The 21798-nt window shown below is 40.6% G+C and overlaps 1 protein-coding gene and 1 long non-coding RNA gene across 4 annotated transcripts in view; one reads left to right on the forward strand and one right to left on the reverse strand.

Moving 5' to 3' along the window:
- The window catches only part of rnf144aa (ring finger protein 144aa), a 50961-nt gene extending 41617 nt beyond the window's left edge, over positions 1-9344 (forward strand). For both annotated transcript variants that reach the window (XM_034111021.2, XM_034111022.2), the window contains exons 4-8: positions 131-191; positions 1865-2081; positions 3385-3532; positions 3925-4014; positions 5491-9344. In XM_034111021.2, the coding sequence (XP_033966912.1) occupies positions 131-191; positions 1865-2081; positions 3385-3532; positions 3925-4014; positions 5491-5622 (648 nt within the window). In that variant the 3' untranslated portion in view covers positions 5623-9344. The remainder of the gene's footprint in view (positions 1-130; positions 192-1864; positions 2082-3384; positions 3533-3924; positions 4015-5490) is intronic.
- Positions 9345-11705: 2361 nt separating this feature from the next.
- LOC117467424 (uncharacterized) overlaps positions 11706-21798 on the reverse strand; it is a 144137-nt gene continuing 134044 nt past the window's right edge. For both annotated transcript variants that reach the window (XR_011645259.1, XR_004554390.2), the window contains 2 exons: positions 15161-15214; positions 11706-13261 (listed from right to left, as the gene is read on the reverse strand). This is a non-coding gene — a long non-coding RNA (uncharacterized lncRNA). The remainder of the gene's footprint in view (positions 13262-15160; positions 15215-21798) is intronic.

The following is a 21798-nucleotide window of genomic DNA, read 5'->3' on the forward strand; positions in this document are numbered from 1 at the left end:
GGAATATGAATTTGACATGAAATAATATTCACATACGGAATGCACAATTTTTTCCTGTAGCTTCTGTCTATAAATATGCACAATGACCTGCTTATTTCCCTCCCACTTCTCATCCCTTCTCTCCCCGTAGATCGAGTGCATGGTGGCCACAGAGATGATGCAGAGATACAAGAAGCTTCAGTTTGAAAGGGGTGAGTCAACGCAGAAGCAGCCGCAGTGTGTCAGTGTTATCTCCAGCGTTCCTCACTGCGTGGTGTGTGGGCAAAGGCTGTCGTATACAAACTCACGTCGACCCTCCTGTCCTCTAAGGAGACTGTATATTATTATGACACGCAAGAATAACGACAATCCCACCTTCAAAGTGCAGACAAGATGCCGCTCTGTCAGATATCCTTTGACGCATGTGGACATGTTTCCTCTTGAATTACGCAGGAGGCATCTGCGGAGAGCTAATAGAAAGTATTCTTGTTTGTTCAGCAAACCTGTCCATGTCACTGAACAGCTTTAGAATTAAGTCTTTCCATTTGATTTTTATACCAAAAATATGGATTCAATCTGATTTTTTTTAACCACAAACAATCCTGCAGGGAAGAAATATTCTTGCAACAGGTACTAAACCTCGCTGTAGTATTCCTACTCAACCCTGTCATGCTCATCAAAGTGTAACCCCAGCTCCCATCAAATATACATAAAAGGGAAAGCCTCCTAGACTTTGTTTAAAGAGAGTCTAATTGGATTGGTTCGGCTCTCTGCTCGTAAACTGTCTGACTGACTGTGATGCGGCAGGTCTCTTAGCATGGCAAGATATTTTAGTTAAATCCTTTTATCCCTGCTTCAGTGTGCCGCTATGTATTCAATGTCTGCGGTTTACACTGTGTGTAGGATAAATGTGAAGTGACTGGTAATAGGCTTGGATATCATTGGTGGATAGATGATGTGTCTGTGTCGCTCCTGGCTGTCAGTGCAGACGTGCTAATCGGTAATATTAGAGTTCCCTCGCTACCAGAGAATGAAGAAACCAAGCCGTGCTTTCAGATGGTACAGGTGCAGGTTTTCCAGCTACACACGGGCTCAATTTGTATACAGAACATGCCGATCTCACTTGCACAAATAAATGTAAACAAAACAATATACCTAAGAACACGGGGGGTCCTGTAGATGAATACAAATCCTCCGAAAGCCCCTGCAATAGCTGTCGATGCTGCCTGGATAAGAGCAGTCAGCCGTCTCATCAATGTCCCAGTCCAGTCGGGCAGAACAGTTGCTGTAACCGTTCCATATTTCTCAGCCTGAGCCAAGAGTGCATGAGGAATGTGGGCTCTGAGTTCTTGGTAGAGAGGCGAGGGGAAGGAAGGAGAGGATACAAGGGCAAGTGCATCACGCTACCAACTTAGAAAAGAACTGGCAAAACACGAAATCTGGTGACTTTCACACGTATTCAAAAGCATTTGGAGAAGTCGTGGAAATGAGTGAGAGGCATCAAGACATAAGTTACCTATTGTATTAAAGCTATCTTCCATCATAAGTATGTACACATTTGAACCTTGAAAAGTGTACATTAAACGAAATATGCATTAGACGAAAGGCTTTTATTGATTTGCAAGGTTAGCTCATCTCTAGTCGTAAATTAATTATCCCTTACTTGAAATGCTTGTGGTTTTCTGTGCACATTGTTCTGGGTTTTTCCCACTCTGAAACCTCAGCGGCCAAGGCACCGTGGTGGCCAAACATTATTAAGAAAGGTAAACTATTTGAAAGACCTTCTACCAAAAAGAAAACAACCTCCCAATGAAAACAATGTTGGTTAACTAACCGTTTGAAAGAGCTGCTTTCCATGACGCTGGCGCTTGTTTTGTTCCATCAGAGGTGCTGTTGGACCCATGCCGGACGTGGTGCCCTTCCTCGACCTGCCAGGCCGTGTGCCAGCTGAAGGAGGCAGATTCTCCTGCGCTGCCCCAGCTGGTCCAGTGCGCCGTCTGTGCCCTGGAGTTCTGCTCCGCCTGCAAGGCCAACTGGCACCCCGGACAGGCCTGCCAGGAGCACAACCTGCCCATCACCTCCTTCCTACCAGGAGAAAACAGGTACTGCCTTTATCCCTCTACCATCTACTTTACAGTTGCTTTTGAAATCCATGTTTTCCGAATGTACCATACATACCTTATACTCTGCATGCATACTATCAAGTTCTATCAAGGAGGCATTCAGCATTAATATATTACACAGTTAATTAATAAGAACATTTATATATATTTTTATCTCAATTGCCAAGATATCTGTATTTTGTGCTTCTTTCATTTGAACGTTTGCTGGTGTCTTGAACTTATGTTTAACAAACTAAATGTCTTTGGTTATTGGACTATTAGTTGCACAAATCAAACAAAGAAATTGTTTCAACCTGGCTTTTATACCTTTTTTCTGACATTTTACGTATGATAATCTTTCTACAATTAAAAAAATATGAATTTCTCCCATTTTGTCATGTTGTGACAGTATGAGCTGCTATATGACTTTCTGCAGATGCAACCCCATAGAACTGAATCAGCAATCCATCTCGCCTGACTGGAGCTCTGCACCTCCCGTCAATATGCAGGAGGATTCATTCAGGGCCTCCTTTAATATGTATGGACAGCTGCTAGCTGTTTGGCAGACGCTGCTCTGCTTTGCATCAACCAGGGTTTAAGCTCAAATTAATAGGCAGATATATAAACTCCTATAAAAGCCTTTTGAGACTGGCTTATTACTCCTTTTAAGGAAACATGACCTACCTGTGAGGTAAGTAGAGAGTTGCCCGGAGACATATCCAGCTGACCCGTTTCTTTGAGATATCCTCTTACTCTGGAAACCTCATTAACTCTGCAGAGCTTTCTTCTGTCAGCGCAGGTTCAGCACCGAGCTCAAAGGCCACCGTGGAGAGAGACAGAGGATTAACCGGTCTACTCTTAAATCGTAAAGAGGGTTTGAGCTACACTTGTTCACTGCAAAGTCTTTCAAAGCTGGATCCTTCACTAGAAATAAGTGGGATTGTGCGTGGTCCTCGGACAGGGCCTAGAATGACCGCTACCTGCTCACCTCCACATTATCAAGGGTCAGCAGCACCTTACTGACGCATGACAAATAGATACAGACAAACCAACACCAAGGGATGGAAGGGTAAGAGTGTTGGAGGGATGCCATTTAGTGATTGGTGGTTTTGAGAAGAGTTGTCGGCCCCTGCACTTTAGGGATCACACGATCCTGTTAGGCCAGAGATTGTAAGTATTGATTGCTGCGTTAAAGCAATCTCATCCCCAGCACTTCTTGGTAAAGCGAATGTTGAGTGATTTTCTTTTTTCAATGTTGTTTGTAATACAAATCCCATCAGGCTTGTGTCTCTCTTCCTCCCAGCTCTTTTTATAAGAATGAAGAAGACGATGCACCAATCAAGCGCTGTCCTAAATGTAAAGTGTACATCGAGAGGGATGAGGGCTGTGCACAGATGATGTGCAAGAACTGCAAACATGCCTTCTGCTGGTACTGTCTGGAGTCCCTGGATGTGAGTTTCGCTCTTCTTTGTACTTTGATGTATACTGCAATAGCGTGACTAAAAGCCCCACAGTTTATTATTGTACCGTTTGCACAATGTGATAAGCGCGAATGTAGACATAATTTGCATATTGACAGCAATAGCTTTTATTAACAGGAAATTGTAGCTTAACCATGGTCTTGATAAGAAAGTGATGAGATGTTTTAGATTTTCTTTCGAGAAATTGAGCTTGGATAAGGATGACTTATGAGCAGTGGTGCGTTATGTAATCTTAATTGTGTGGGCACGGACAACCGGGCCACGTGGGTCATTTAAAAAACGATTTTCTCAGAACAGCTGCCCTTTAGGCTGCTAATGGTCAATCTTTACCTGTACTGTGTGTGTGTTTGTGTGTGTGACAGGACGACTTTCTCCTGATCCACTATGACAAAGGGCCCTGTCGAAACAAACTAGGCCACTCCAGGGCGTCTGTTATCTGGCACAGAACACAGGTGAGAAACCCATCTTCCTCCCTTCTCCTTTCTCTCCCCCCTACTTTCTCTCACACTCACCACACTGCAGCATGTGGCCACACACATGCTCCCGGGTTCTGCCTCTTTCTCGCTCAAACACTAGCCTTCTGTGACGGGCTAAAATGATCTTGACTGCACAATACGAAAAAGGACAACTCGATCCACGTGCAGCGCCAAGTGCCTGGTGGTCGGAGTCCTGCTGTGTTCAGCTAAGCCTATTATGTACACCTTTCAAACAAAAAAAGGAGAAAACGTTTACATAACAAAGGTCCTTCTTCACCGATGGGTTAGCAAATGAAATGACGGATTACACAAAGGATTGGATATGACATGTAATTTCCCACATGAAAAATGGTGGATTACACATGATCGGGATTAGATATGACATGTGTTTTATATCTTCCACACAGGCCGACTCTGGTGTTCTCTTCTCCTCAGTATCCCTCCTTAGCAGAATAACCTATTATGGGTTGGCACGTCCCTTTGTCCAACATACTTGTTATTTTGTCAACATTAGCATATAAACTGGCATCTGTTGCCCAGTGGGGCAGGCTGAGTCATATGATTACAGTTCAGCTGGTGGAAGACGGCTATAGCTTCACTGCTGTGTCTTTGTCTCTCTCTTGCTCTCCTCATTTCACCCCCCGCTCTCCTCCACATCTAAAAGATCCACTTACAAGATGTACCAGGGCAAACCTATCTTACAAAACAAATATTTTCTCCCTGTCTACACCATGTCTACCGTCGGTTACAAAGACAGTCATGTTCTAAACATGTAAGCATCATCAGGGTCAATGATTCAGAGCACAGCCTGTATACAAGCTGGGAGAAGGTTAGTTAGGTATGTGTGCTTAAAAGCAGAAAACTGTTTCCAATAAAAATACCCTAGAAAAGCATATTTCTCTCAGAACGTGAGGAAAGCATTGTGCTATAATAAGTCACTATTGCATGTGACTGCATGTTATGTATTCCATTTTGGGGCTCTGAACTTTCTGGTGTCTGGCGCCCCCATGTGGGGAATTCACCAACGTTCATGCTTATTTCATTAAAGAGTTTGAAGCTAATAATGTTGAGAATTGTGTTTTTGTAGTTCATCAGTAAAAATATATATATTTTATTTTTGATATGGTCTACTAAACCAATTAGTTGTAATAGTGTTGATGCTGGAACAGAGCCTGTAACAGCAAACATGGTATATTTAGAGCTTTTAAAAAGCAATAAGTAAAGAATATATAGTTATACATTCGTGAAAAATTGCCAACATCCCCTGTTGTATTCAAATAGCTTCTGATGCGTCTTCAAGCAACTATGCTGTAAAGATATGTCGTTTTAGCATTTAGTGCCATCAGCTGGGCAAATTGCAGGATTCAAGGATGGAAGGGAATACCATTGTCTTTTTGTTTAAACTAATGTATTTACATATATGTATTCACTCTTTCTGATCTCTCCCTGCAGGTTGTTGGGATTTTTGCTGGTTTCGGCCTTCTCTTGCTGGTGGCCTCCCCCTTCCTCCTTCTGGCCACTCCCATCGTCCTGTGCTGTAAGTGCAAGTGCAGCAAAGGCGATGACGACCCCTTGCCAACCTAAACACACCATCGGAGCCGGATGCTTCATGGATAGGCCATGTTTTATTTCCTTTTCATCCCTTTTCGTTCCTCTCCTACCACCAGCTTCATTTTTTTTCTGGCTGTGCCCGCTCCAGCCCCCGGCCGCTTCGGGATCCATCGCTCTGCATGAGAGAGGCATGGTAGGAAAGCGAACCTACACCCTGGCTGAAGAGAGGTTGTACGGTTAAAGGTCAGAGGAGGTCAGACTTGTCTAAGGACCACTGTGTCCGTGTGTCAGACATTGGTGGTCTGGGGATGAGGAGAACGTCCGGGCTGCTTCGAGAAGTCCTTCCTGTGATGTGGAATTTTGACGCGTCACTGCAAACAAAGGAAGAATCGAAGAAGATAAATGCTTTTCTCTTGTATGGACAATATAATGCAGGAGCCAGCTTAGAAAGAACTTTTACTTTATCGCTCTGTTTTGTCGGTTGGTCGTACGCAACAAAAGCTTTTTTCCCCACCACCACACTTCAATGTAGCTCTACAGATTCAGTCAGTAGCATTAGAGTTGCACCACGCATGTTTGGTGTTCACTCGATTTGCACACGGAACATGATTTCTACTTCATGTTCATGACTGAGGTAGAGGAGATGGGAGGCTGTTATCACTCAACTCGATGTACAGCACGTCCTCTTGATGATGTCAATGTTTTATAACCGGTTGCTTTTAATAGAACTGTGCTCAGAGTAGTGTCTGTGTTGTACTTTTTGATTGTTTTCCAAATTGTTATGTACACTTATTGAAGGGGATTGCCACTCAAATCTAAAACTACACTTAAGTTGGTGACAGTGAAGACTGAAGTTTTTTTATTTTCGAACTTCCAGCGTATGTTTTTCATACTATCTCTACTATTTTCTTTAACACACCTCCAGGCATTATGCACATGCTTGTGAAAGAGTGTGTTTCCCAAAAATGTCACAGATGTTTTTGTTCTTAGATCCAGACATCTCCCAAATTGAGTGGTACTCCCCTTTAAGTTCAACGTTAAGTCTATTCGAGGAAATTGTATCCTCGCGTTGTGGAACCATTTTAATACCACAATAACAGAGATGTCACTCCTGTACTTCTCAGTCCCCAGGTAGTGGTTTAGCAAAATAGAAATGAAGAGCCTTAAATTGAGAACAGCCAAAATCAGGCATTTCCCCTGTGCATTAAAAATAATTAAAGTCCAAATAATCCCAGGGAAAGCATGTTTAAAAGCATTACAGACAGTCAGTGAAGCCCTTTATATTCAGATGAGTCTATGATGTCATCCATATGCCACCCTGTTAATAGCCATACTGTAAAAAACTAAAGGAAGACAAAAAAAACAGCTGTCCTAAACTGATGTTTTGTGTGACCTACTGTATGGCCTGTATTTCCTAAGTCTTTTTGAGCAGGAGAGCTGCAAAAGAACTCACAGTTTAACTCAGAGCTCCCACTCTTTGAGACTTAACAAATATCTGCCCAAATTGCAAACTTGCATATGTTAGTGGTCCAAGTGTCGATGTTTTGTTTTGTTGGTACTCCAACAACAAGCAGCTATTCCCTGCAAGGGGCATCAGAAGAGCCTATAAAAGAATGTTCTGTTTTTGGGCATGTCATTATTAAGCTGCTCTATACTATATCACTTTATCTATGCAAGTTTGTACATTAACATTCTTAAAAGGCTATGGATTTATCATAAACAACTTTATGTCATGAGTAGGTTTATATAGTGAAAGCTGCAGAATGTCACCATATATTTGCATATCATGACTTTTATTTAATCAGGGAGTTATTCAGAAAAATATCCATTTTATTTTCATCTTCCATGTCTTGTGTTACTGTTTTTCGCTATATTTGAAGTTTGTAAACCAGAACAGGGTTTGGCCATTTTTTATTTGGTCATCTTCATTTCAGTGAGGGGAAACTCTGCTTCAGTAAAACAATGTTAAGTAAGTAAGGGAACAAAGGTGAACACATTTAATTATAAACCAATTATCTCACTACGACTGCCTGTGTTCTGTCTTGTTTTGTTCTTACCATGCATTTCATACCAGCCATTTTAATGTTCTGACAAGCCATTTACTACTGCTTTTTTATGTAGCGTTTCATGAGAAATGGAGCTACAGTTACCAAAAACGATGAACAGTGGGTAGCCAGTCTGCAACTCGTTCCAGTCCTTTTACATTTAACTAAGTTGCTCTGTATGAGAATCCTCTTTATTGGTAGTAGCCTTACAATTTGAATACTTTTCCTGTAGCCTGTGTTGCTTTCACTGACCTCCCCGACTGTATGAGCATGATCATTTGATATTCAAGCCAGTCCAATTTTCTACTTTTAAAGTTTGGTGCTTTTCCCAAAATCATAGTTGAATTCTTCAAGCTTTTGTTGTTTTAATAACAATCGTGCCAAGCAGATTTCCTGGAACAGATAAGGAAACAGCTGTCCACTGTATGTGCATTTTGACCATGTATTTGTAATGTATTAACAGTTTTTACAGGGTGGAAAAAACGTTTTAATGCTTCTTTATGTAAACGCTTCACTGTATCTGGGTTTCATTGTTTTCTTGATATGATCTGTGATGTGCGTGGTATGGTGCCTGCTGTGTTTAACAGGGGAGATTAGCAGATGAAAACAATATCTACTCAAAAGAAGTCAATATATATGAGAGATTGCAACCATACTTTGTAAGGGTTTTTATCATTTGTAATGTCATCAGGGCTCTGATAGCAAAAGTACACAAATATTAATTTAAACACAACTTTCACCACCATCGAAGTCTTCAGCAGGCACAAACTAAAGTCGATCAAAAATCATGGCCACTTCCATTTTTGTACACAACATTCTCTTTTACTGGCACCACTCGACAGGTATTATTATGCAACAAACATAAAAGGGCCAAACAGCAAACTTTACAATCACTGCAGTTGCATATTGTTATCTACAATAGAAGCTTGTAAGGGCTCAATATAAAGCCCTATATAAAAACTGGAGCAGGCGAAACATCAGCACAGGTGTTGAAAAAGGACACTTTGACCAAGTAAAGGGCTTGTTCCTAGGTTTTGGCCCTTGAAGCAAGATGAAGTTTGTTTTACAAGAGCTTAAGGTCTACTTTGCAACTATTCTAAGATCAAGTTTGGTTACAAGCAGCAATTTATATTTTATAACCGGTTGTGTCAAGAGATGAAGCTGCATGATTTTTCTCTGACTTCTACATGTTAAATATAACAATATTGTAGCCTCTAAAGATCTTTGGAATGGTAGCTTTGTCACTATCATTCAGCTGTCCGGTTTTCATTTCATTTTGGACAATATATTTGTATTGTTCAGCCATATGATAATACAGCGGTTTGCCTTCCTATATTTAACAGGTTGGCTTAATTTGTCTACCTTTTTGTTGATTTTTGTATACACCTGTTTTACGTCATAGTTTCTTGTGTATTGTCTGTTTAAGAGCAGGGTTGGCAGGTGTAATGGTCAATGACATTTCAGTCACATCTGTAAGTGTATTTTTGTCAGAGGAAATGCTGTCTGTACGCCAGACTTCTGTATTTAGAGATATTAAACAATGTCTCTTGTTTAGTCAGTAATTGAAAATTAATTGACCTGGGACAAAGATATCAACATTGTAAAGTGGCATATTTGGATAAGTTGGACAACTTAGACTCAGCATCTCATTATATCTACAATTTCACTAACACTGTGACACTAGGTATTAAAGGTTGTTGTTTTTTGTGAGTCGGCTCTTTTCATTGATACCAATTTACTGAAGTGTTGAGGTCCAGTTGGTTGTGCAATAGCTCCCTCTGGTGTTCAATGCGGGTCGTTGTCCTTTCAATTAACAGGAAGACCCAGGATGGAAATGCAGGAGATAATTTAATACCTAAATACATTTAACAACTTCATTAACACTTCCAGTTACAAACGATTACAACCAATGCACCCTTAATCCTATGAAGGCTCCCTTACGTAGTCTCAGTCATAACACTTTAAGAACCCTTATTTAAGTATGTCATCAAAAAAGTAATAATGTCACACTTAAAATGTCCTTATCGAGTATGCCATCAAAAAAACATTGTATAGTAGGTCACAAAATAAATCATGACTCAAAGTAAGGGATATAATGAAATAAGTCATTAAAGATTAATATTATAGTCTAGCTTTTAAAAAACCCTATAGTAATAGTATAGTAAGCTATGTTGTAGAAAAAGTCATAAACACGTCTGTAGTGACTTTAAAAGCTAATCTATATTCAAACCACTGAGGGATGCGAACGGGAGAACTTGTTCGGACGCGTGTTCCAGACTATAAAACAATGTCCATATGAGTCGTATATCTTTGAATCCATCGATCCATTTATTTTGTGTCCAATACATTCACCTTAATGAATGTATCCACATTGCTTCATCTGTTACCATTCAGAGAACAATATATGCATGCCATTCACGCTGGATACAAAGGTTAACACACAGCTTATCTCGACACGGTCAGTAACTGTTTGCTTCCCGTCCCACACACCTGATTCTAACCACCAGGTGATTACCTTTATGCACTCTCAAATGAATGCTTCATCCTGTGTTCAATGTCTGAACTGCATGTTACGTTCAACTTGTGCAGATAAAATAACACAAACAAAATACATTATGGCTCCAACCCACTGGCCCCTAATTGTTAATGGCAGGAGGGCATCATTAAAAAAAAAAAAGAAATAACAAATTTGTACACAGATATAAAGAAAACAGGCCTTTACAATAGTCAAAACAAATCAAACAAAAGAGGCAAAACTCAAATAAAATAATAAACAACTTAGGTATTCTTTCTTTCTTTCTATGTTAAGGCTTGTATAACGTTATTGGTAACTTAAACTGTAGTTGAACGGTTAAAAACTGCCTCGACGGCGTCTTTCTGACAGGTTGCCCAGAAAAGGCGCTGTGGGGTTTTAGTATTTTATACATTGTTGACTACAGACGTCACGATTTGGTGACCCTTTTTATAAAAACAAAAATACTGGCACGAACACACCGGCCCCTATTGTTATGGTCATCTTTAATAACAATACAAACAAAATCCAATATACTTTTTTTCGACATTCTATATTTTGACTTTTTTCATATGACTTTTTATTTTACGACATAGGCCTTGTCATGACTTTTTTCAACATACTATAGGCCTGTTTTCAAACTTTATAATATATTATGACTTTTCTTCACATTTTTCCGAATACTATACTATGACTTGTTTCAACATATTTCGATATACTATACTATGATTATTTATCAATATTTTTGATATACCATACTATGACTTTTTCAGACATACTATACTATGATATTTTTTCAATATTTTCGACATACTGTACTATGATTTTTTTTTCAATATAAAACTATCAATCAATCAATCAATGTTTATTTATATAGCCCAATATCACAAATGTTACATTTGTCTCAGTGGTCTTCACAGTGTGTACAGAATATCAGTATGACAATACGACACCCTCTGTCCTTAGACCCTCACATCGTACAAGGAAAAACTTCCGAAGAAAACCCAGTTTAAAGGGAAAAATGGGAGAAACCTCAGGGAGAGCAACAGAGGAGGGATCCCTCTCCCAGGACGGACAGACGTGCAATAGATGCCGTGTGTAAATTGAAAAGATAATACATTTGCAACATAGGTAGTCCAAATGTTTGGAGATGCATGTGTGTATAATAGGAAGATGAATCCACGAGGATATCCATCCAAGACCGATGATCCAGGACCACAGCCACGACTCAAGAACCAGCGCTCGCGATCCAGGACACAGGACCGCAGGATCATCCATGACTCCGGATCCCGGCGTATATAGACACCAAAAAGAAAGACATTTGGGGAAGCTGGGTTAATCGGAACATGAGAGTACACAGGTATAGACAGAGAGAAGGAAGAAGTAAGATGTCCCCCGACAAACTAAGCCTATATCAGCAAAACTAGGGGCTGAATCTAATCAGCCCTAACTATAAGCTTTATCAAAAAGGAAGGTCTTAAGCGCACTCTTAAAAACGGATAGGGTGTCTGCCGCCCAAACACAAACTGGAAGCTGATTCCACAAATGTGGAGCTTGATAAGAAAAGGCTCTGGCTCCCATTGTACTTTTAGAGATTCTAGGAACAACCAACAACCCTGCATTCTTGGAACGCAATGCCCTAGTAGGACAGTAGGGTATAATGAGTTCTTTAAGGTAAGATGGCGCCTGCCCATTAAGGGCTTTGTAGGCGAGAAGAAGAATTTTAAATTCTATCCTGTGTTCTATAGGGAGCCAGTGTAAGGCAGCCAGAACAGGAGTAATGTGGTCCCTTTTCCTAACTCTGGTTAGTACACGAACCGCAGCATTTTGAATCAGCTGAAGCGACTTGATTGACTTCTTGGTACTCCCTGATAATAAAGAGTTACAATAATCCAGCCTAGAAGTAACAAATGCATGGACTAGTTTCTCTGCATCGTTTTGAGGCAAGATATGCCTGATTTTTGCAATGTTACGTAGATGGAAGTAGGCGGTCCTTGAAATTGATTTTATGTGGGCGTTAAAGGATAAATCCTGATCAAATATAACACCAAGATTCCTTACAGTCTCACTGGAGGCCAAATTAATGCCATCCATAGTTAGTATATCTTTAGATAATTTGTTTCGTAGATTCTTCGGGCCAAGTACAATAACTTCAGTTTTGGTCGTGTTTAACATCAAAAAGTTTAAGGTCATCCACGTTTTTAAGTCCTTAAGGCAGTCTTGAATTTTATTTAGATGATTAATTTCATCAGGCTTGATTGATAAATATAGTTGAGTATCATCCGCATAACAATGAAAGTTTACAGAATGATTCCTTATAATATTGCCTAACGGAAGCATATATAATGTGAACAAAATAGGTCCGAGCACTGAGCCCTGTGGCACTCCATGGCTAACTTTGGTTTGCGTGGAAGATTCATCGTTAACACGTACAAACTGAGAGCGTTCAGATAGATAGGACCTAAAACTAGTATAGTAAGTCTTAAAATAGTCAAAAGAAAGTCATAGTATTGAAAAAGTCACAGTTAAAAATGTCAATTAAAGAAATCATAGTGGTAATTTTTTCTAAAAGTTTTTTTTAAATCATAACGTGTGCTTTAAGATAAAATCACAAAAAAAACAGGAATTGTGTTCAATAAAAATGTCAGGAAAACAGCAAAGTATAAAAAGTCAATACAAAGTAGTGGTGGTCTATTTATGATGTATTTCTCTTAACAATGACCTATTGCAGAAAATGTTTACATCCTCTTATCTAGTCTCTTTTAAACTTGCTTCAAGCCTCTTCGTTCATATTCATGGAAGTTGTGTATGTTCTCTTGCAGCACTGTGTGTTCATCAGGCATGTGTCAGCCTTTTGTTAAGGTCTGCCAAAGAACAGGTTGTTCTCTCCCTCTCTCTGCCTTTGTGTCTATTTCCTGCCAGATGCTGGATTGGGAGCATTAACAAGACAACCCTGAAAATGAAAGTGCAAACACTGGGTGATATATCATCCCTCACCAGCTGTTCTCTGTTTGGAAGTCTCTCCACCAATCACTGGGCAGGACCACAGGAAGTTGCCATCTGTGGGCATCATGGTGACAGAGTTTGTGGATGGGCGTTGAAGCTGATGTGTTATCTGGAGCAAATAAAGTATTAAACAGGCGGAGCGGGGGGGGGGCAAGGAGGTGCAGGGACGGAAATGGAGAGATGTGACAGAGAAACCAGGATGAATGTATCGCCTAAAAGACAAAGAGCCAAAACTGAGAGAGGGATGGATGAAAAGAGAAGAGACAAGGCCTTTGCACCTGCTCGGTATAGAACACAGGGTTCTGCTGTCACACGTGTGCTGGCTGCAGGCCGATCAGGATGGTCTGCTCTGGCTTTACCTTCCAACACCTTGCTGCCAAACCCTCCTCCTGCTCCCCATCAGCACCCCCCCCCCCCCCTGCTGCTCTGCACATACAATCCAACAAACAAACTCTTAGCCTTTTAACTCTTACACCTCAACATCAATGCAGGAGAATATAGAAAATCTTATCACAGTCAGACGTCATAACGGCAGGTTTTTCATTTTGAGTGGATTGGACTTGCATGTTAAAACGGTTACGGTCTTGTCCAGTAGTTCCAGAAATTATTTTTGATTGGGACTCCTATAATGAAGCAATATCTATTTATTACAGCTGTTTAATGAAGGCACATTTTTCCTGGACTCTTTTTATTTTACTTTTTTGAAGCGCAAAGAGATACAGTATTTAATAACATACAAAATTGTATAGAATAATATAACAAATTCAGTGACATCCGTGAAAGACGGAAACACCTTTCCTCCTGGAATCTATTCAGCGAGTATGGAGTTAAATATACTATTGTTGTAGTCTTAATTAATGGCTTCGTCAGTGTTGTAGTAACTACAGTGCTTGTGATGCTATAAGTTAACTGTTCAAGGCTACATTCCGCATAGGTTTTGCTTCATTATCTGCAACATGTAGTATTGTTCCAATGCCTCTGCTTCATTTTAATAGTGTGTTAGTGTTGTTAGCTGCCTCTATGATTGTTCCTTGAGTAGAATACAGAAGTGAGACACATTTTAATACCCACAGGGATTCTTAAGGTAAACTTTCATAAGCACTAGTTGAAAGTCATCAAATAGTTGTACTGGGTAATATTATAACTTATGTGACATGATTGGTTATCTGCTTGCCAGAAGAGGGAACTAGAGAGCTGTAAAAACAGGACAGTTTGTTTGTCAATAATAATAATACACACACTGACTTTGGAACATCAGATACTGCGAGCAGCTAGGGTTAGATAGATCGAGGGGTTATTCTGTATGGTTAAGGAATCTTATTTGTTTGCTCATGTGTCACTAAGTGCAGTCTTCAGCCCACTATACAGCAGTACAGTACAGTTGTCTGACCCACGGAGCATTGAGGCCCATTCTAGAGGGTCTTTCTCAGTTTTGACATGTCACGCTGACGGGCAGCATCAGCCCCTGCAAAGGAAAAATTCAAGTAAACGCACGTTGACATTTCAAGCTAAGAGCTCTTGGTGGGGGGTTAAGGGTTAATAATGGGCATGTGCATTTGCTCATACTTGCACGCCCAGCCCCCAGGACTCTAATTGTGACCAGGGGCCATTGTACATCAGCAAGTGACTGACATAAGCAGACAGGTTACCGCCTCTGTTCTATGTAATCACAGCACGTTTCTGTTATGCTCATTGTCCCTTAAGCCTACGGACACCTATTAGCTCTCATTAGCTCCCTGTGGTTCAGCAAGACACAACTCTGGCCTGTCAAACCCACAACAAAGGATGTACGGTATATGTTGATGTAGTTCTATTAGTTGGTGAGATGTGACTCGGAAAACCTTATTTCTAGCAAATAGCACTGGCACACAGAACAGCAGTGTGATTGTTTTAAATTATTAGAGCAAGATTGTATCCAATTAAAGGAATAGTTTGATGTTTTGAAAGCTTGAGCAGATCAATACCACTTGTTTGTGTCAATTAAATATCATGCTGACAGTTTGCTTACCTGAGAACAAACTACAAGGAGAAGAAAACTCGAGGCTCGCCCACCGATCAGCACCTGTACAACATAGTTACAACGTATTTTAAGTCTCAAGGTCTTGTGAGGTAACCAAGAAACATACTGAGCTTTGGAGGTGCCGGTAATCTAGTACCTAAATAGAACAACACATGTGTTCCTCCAGCTTGATGGATGAAATAATAGTACATTGAAGATAAGACTAGGCAAGTGTTAACATTGTAGCCTCTGGTTTCCAATCTTGTTGCAAAGCTAAACTAAGCTACAGCTGAAGTTTCATTTTAAACGGACAGATAGGAGTGAGCAAAATATGTTTCGAAAACATTTAAAATGATTCCTTTTATAATAGAAAAAATATATAATGTTCATATTAGACAAAAATGTAAAAATAATAAGTGTTTTTTCAAGTCACCACAGTGTGAAATATATTTCCCTCCACTCTCTTTCTAACCTTCTCCATGTGTCATTCCTTCCTTCTCTCTTGCTTGGTTAAACCTCTTCCACTTCCTGTACTACAACCCTCTGCTTCTGTGTTCCTGCTCCACCTGCCTACCGTCTCATTCGCCGCTCTCCCTCCTTCCCCTTGATTTTATCTGGGAGAAGTTTGCCTGGGGTCATTCAACTGAGCCTCCTCACCTGGCCTCTGACAGGCCTGTTGGGAGGATAACGGTTGTGGAGCGCCGCGGGGAGAGTAACAAACTCTGTTTTCTGTCATGATGACATACCTGAGAAGAGCGAGGACCTTAGGGATTTGCTTTGCAATGAGCGCATAGTCAAATACAAACAGGCCTGAGTTGATTACAATATTGCCAGGTGGAAAGAGAACTGGGGGGAAATCACTCAAAAAACAAATAGATTTTTTAAATACCTGAGGCTTAGAAAGAAAGATTTTGTCTGTGGATTTACCCTGAAGTTTGAGAAATGAAGCTCAATTTCCAGCTCGCTGCTCTTTACGTAATGTCAGTCATGTATCCTTCAGTCACTGGCAGGTGAGTGTGTGTTTGATTGGTGGGACTGTCAGCTATCAGAGATGTCGTACTGTACTATCAGAGACCCCTACTGCTCCTTCCACCAACACAGCTTCCAGCCATGCACCTGTTCCCTCCGCCTACTGAATCTCTCTCTCTCTCTCTCTCACACACACACACACACACACACACACACACACACACACACACACACACACACACACACACACACACACACACACACACACACACACACACACACACACACACACACACACACACACACACACACACGCGTCTGCGCCTGTGGTTTCAACTTGGCTTTTTCTCATTAAAGACTCTGTGAAATTTGACAGGTTTTGACAGCAAACGTTTTTCACATAGATCCTGGTATAGTGACAGATATCCGACAGCTTGATGATAACTGTTGCCTTATGGCGGAAACACAGGTGTCCCTCAGAGCTGACGACAATAGGCATCTCTGAGTGATGGACGGGTTTGATGAAAAGTTACAGAGCTGGAACAAGTGGAAAGTGTGCATGCTGGGACAGAAACAAGAGAGGGATTGTGTGAGGTCACTGTGAATTATTGAGAATACTCTCCTCAATAGGGTTTAAACGCTTTGATGTTCACTACATGTATTTAGATGCCTTTTTTCAGATTTAATCTCCCTGATTTTGGTGTATTAATGAGTGTACCCAACCACAATAATTCCTCCAAGGCCTCTTCCCTTTTTGAACCTCCCTCCTTTTCCCCCCGCCCCTCATCTTCTATCCTTGCTCCTTTACCTTCTGCTTGTAAATCAGCTCCTTAGTGCTCCTTTTAATATTGCTTGAGTGTGCAGTCTTTTTAACGCACTCTGTCGTTCACTCCTCTCGCGTGCCCTCTGTCAACAGTAAACTTTCTGAAAAGCGAGCTTAACAGGCCGTGAAAGGGCGGCACAGATGGCTACATCCTAGGTGGTAATTATTAACCACTACCTCCCAACACACAAAAAAAAGAAACAAGCCAAGGTGTTGCCGTCAGGTCAACTGATGCCGCTGACACGTTTGTAAGCTCTCTGGCAGTGAGCTCCAACCGACGTACAAGAAAGGGCCTTCTGGAGCCCAGACAGCACGTTGACAGTGTCACAGGTCAAGCACAGCCATAAGAGGATGATTTTTGGCTTCAGTGCACATAAGCCAGAAAGAGATCTATATTAAAACCCAAGTCGGCAGGAAAATAACACTTTTTTTTATAACTGCAGGCGTTACATTAGCTTGATGTCACATCTTGTTCAACTGGAGATCTTGAGAAGCATTTTAATTGCATTCTAATGGGTTGGTTTCTAATACTGTGTAATGTACAGTAGACAGGCAATAAAAGCCAATTAGTTTGAAAGTTTTTCATTTAGCACAAGGTGTTGGTAATGGCTGAGTTTATGCGCTCTCTTAACAAGCTCAAGGCTTTCTGAAGAGCTTTAACATTTATTTCGCTGTAGATCTATTAAAATGGAAGGTGACAGCTAATTTGAATCCTCTTTAATTTGGGGGGAATTTAATACACTACAAGGTGATAGTCGAGGCTCCCCCTACCTCCGTACAAGCCGCCTGCCGCATGCAAAAATATGTAAATGCAGCTCGTATTAGAATCTTTGTCTGGTTGTCATTCTCACATGGGGCACATCAAAGCCATATGACCTGATTTTGCACCTGCTGTTTAATTAAATTTACAAGACAGACACAGTCTCCACTCCCGGTGATATACAAATCTGGCTTTATTACCCCGGCACTGCAATTTACAAGGCAATTTACTGCTGGGCGGTAATGGTGCCTGCCAAAGTGCTCCCTCTGAAAAGATACACAAACATGCAGCACAACAAGTTTTCTCATTCCCCTTCCTGAAGATGGGACCAAGAATACCAAGACGCCTCGACAACACCTGACTCACGGATTAGCGTTGGTGAGGCCCACAGGGCAACTTCTGTCCATCTGAAGTACTTGGCCTCGATCTCTTACTAACTGAAATTCCAATACCAATATCCAACAGATTTTGGTTTACGCACCATTAACCTCTCATGAATTATTATTTATTTGGGTTTTATACGTATAGGTGGAATGAGCTCCCCATTGACATCAGGACAGCAGAAAGCTTACACACCTTCCGGCGCAGACTGAAAACTCATCTCTTTCGACTCCACTTCGAGCGATAGAATTACTAACAAAGAACTGCTAACAGAGCACTTTTATACTAATAAAGGACTGGCATATCTAAAGCCAGTTGAGTAGCACTTGAAATACTTGGCTCTATGAAACCTGATGTATTTATATGATTCTGTTTTCTTCAAGGTTGTGTCTTCCTGGTCGAATGTACTTATTGTAAGTCGATTTGGATACAAGTGTCAGCTAAATGCAATGTAATGTACTATTGAAATCTCATTTAGACCAGAGACTGCGTGCAGCACAAACTTTCTGATAGGCTCCCATGAATCGGTTCTGAAACACAAATTGACAATTTCTTTGAACAAAGACCTAGAAGTGAAAGGGATTACCATTTGACCTAGACACCTCTATGAACTGAGATGCTAATTTAATTGAAAAATGACGTCTACAGCAAAAATGTTTTACAGTTGTCCTTGTAAGGCCACACTGTGCTGTCATGGAGAGATGGGACATGATGGTTGAATATAGTTTTGGGCTAACGGCATACATTTTCAGACTGGAAGGAATTCCTGGTGTTGCTTACAATAGTTGTGTAATGAATGAAAAAAAGAGAGCTTGAGAGAGTTGTTAGAACCTTGAAACTACCTCATCTCCCCACACCAGGAAAATAACTGTGAAGTGAGTGAGCATGTCAGATTGTTGGTTGCTGAAAGTTACAGAAATGGTTGGATGTAGCGACCCCATTCAAACATCACAAAGGTGATCATGCGATCTGATGCATTTTGGATCCTTCATAGCCTAAAGGTTGATTCTTAGGACAGATCAATATACGCTATACTCATCTATAATAATCTTAGCACAGCTCAAATAAAGTAGCAATAAGCGCTGCGAATGTGTTTGCAATAGAGCAGAGCTGCATTAAGCTAAGTCAAAGAGTGAGCAAATCATAGACAGATGAAATATCATAATCAGAATATGTACAAAGTGGATATTTGGTGTTTATGCTCTGACTTCATCACTCACCCACCCACATCAGGAGCAGCACAGCATAAAACCATATTAGATACTAAGCCGGACAACAGCTGTTAGATAGGATCTACTGTATGTGGACTGGGCTCCAGCTGCCATGTAGCACACCTCTGCCCATAAAATGAATATGCTATCTAGTGAGCATCTTCTACATAAGCCAACAAAGCCCCTCTAACCACTGCAGAGGATATATAATCTTGTGAGTTGACATGGATACAAAAATATATCAACAATTCAGCAGGAGACACATTAGTAAACAGCAGATTATTACAAATGTAAGCATTCTAATATGCACAAAGGTTAGTCTCAGAATAATCAAACTTTTCTTATTGTGAGGCATGACACGACGATAAGCAACAGAACAGATGACATTATATATTTAAATGTAAGATTAGCAACAAGGGCAGCTGAGAAATAGTGGAACACATATTTAGTCCTCTTACCTACACAATCAACCCAGTCTCACGGCATTTCGTGTTCACCAACACGATTTGTAATCTATTGATTCGTGTTCACCAACACGATTTTTAATCTATTGATTCGTGTTCACCAACACGATTTGCCCCTTTTTTTCGTGTTGCACAGCACGATTTTAAAAGCAATGTATTTCTACTGGTAATAGGCTTGTTTGAGACACATTGCGGCTCGCCTCGAAAGTAGACGAGAGTAGCCGATCGCAGCCGGGGGAGGTCTCAAAAAGCTCGCCTGAAGTCGGACAGCTCGGAGACGGCTTCTTCATCTTCTTCTTCTTCTCTCGGTTTTTTGGCGGATTGCAAACAACTTTAAGGTGCATACCGCCACCTCCGGAGTCGGCTTGACTCGGTTTGCATTTATAAAGAATGCACAAATGTGTTTAATCGTTAATGTCAGATATGTACTAAGTAAATACATTTGTTCCTGCTCAAGATTAGATTAAACTTTATTGTTATTGCACATATTACAGGTACTGAGAGAACGAAATGCAGTTTAGCTTCTAACCAGGTGCAACAAGCAGTGAAGTGGAAAGTAATGTACACAATCTACAGAATAACATATAGAATGAATTGAATGATGAATAAACAGTGGGGTATGAATACACTAGATATCAGCCTGTGAGCAGTATGAACAGTGTGTATGAATATGCTAAGATATATAAAGTATGAAAACGGTAAGCAGTATAGTATAAAATATATAGATATTAATTTCACGATGATAAACATTGTGGAACAATGATGAAAAATGGGAATGGATGTGGCGACGTAAAACTGACACAAAACAACAACAAACTTTTGCCAGCCAATTGGAGAGTTTCATCAGCAGCACGTGGTAAAAACCACCAATGAGCGCTCAGCTCGAGATACCAGCGAGCCGTTTCCCATCAAGCATTTCGCTTCCGCAGCTCGTGGAGAGCAACTGCGCCAACTCGCCTCGCCTCGCTCTCAAGGCTGCGGGCGTCTTTGTCCCGCGAGATTTCAAAGTCTCATGTGGGCGAGCCTCCAGAGCAAGTCGGACAAAATGACTAACCATCATGCAACGCACTAGCAAGACGTTGATCGCAACTGCGCAGGTCTTGCTTGTCTCAAACAAGCCTAATGTGTTTCGTGCCTGCAGGCTGCAGCACGTCTTTTTCTCCGGTCGGGTCGTGGAAGACCGGAAGCTGTGTGGTTCATAAAAACATGTTCTTACTCAATATCAAGCCACAGTTATTGCTTTTATTTTAAATCGTATAATTTCGGACTTTTGTTGCCGTCTGTGAGGAAAATAAATGGGGCTCAGAGCCTCAGGATACTGAAATCTGTATTTTTTAAATCTGTTTTTTAAATTATTTTCAAAATAACACACTGTTATTTACTCACCAATAACACACAATTATCCTTGCTTTTATTTATTGGTTTAATTCCATAATCTCGGGCTTTTTTGGCGTCCGTCAGGAACTGAATTTCAAAATAAAAATAACCGGAAACAGACGTAGGCATTTCGAGCGATTACCCAAGATCCTCAGCTATGGTTTTAAGCTCGCTGATTGGATGTGTTAGCCGCAATGCATGCTGGGATTTGGTGTTTATATTATATGAAATCCGGAAAACATTTTAAAAGAATAAAATAATACTTAATTCCGAGTGCTCGTGCTTTTCTCTTTGAAAGTCATCACATAACGGCATTGTAATACACGGTTCGGCTGCATTACATATTACAGATCTGCCGTAGTTCTTTATTTATAGAGCCCTGATGAGAAGACCTTTGGAAAAACTGGAAGAAATGCCGCCGAAACTGAATACTTGACGTGGATCATAAATATATCAACAATTAAACAACATCTTATCCTTGCAGTATCAACACTAATTCGGCTGACTTTTACATTTGATCTAATTCATAGATAGGTTATATTTACACCATAACGGTGCACAGCTGATATAAAAGGACTGTAGTTTTTAAAGATATTACTGATTTTCTTTGAATGTAAGAATGTAAATACTGAGTCGGAAATAGTATAGCAATATGCTGTACA

This window comes from Pseudochaenichthys georgianus, chromosome 22 (assembly GCF_902827115.2).
Source record: "Pseudochaenichthys georgianus chromosome 22, fPseGeo1.2, whole genome shotgun sequence".
Taxonomy (NCBI): Eukaryota; Metazoa; Chordata; class Actinopteri; order Perciformes; family Channichthyidae; genus Pseudochaenichthys; species Pseudochaenichthys georgianus.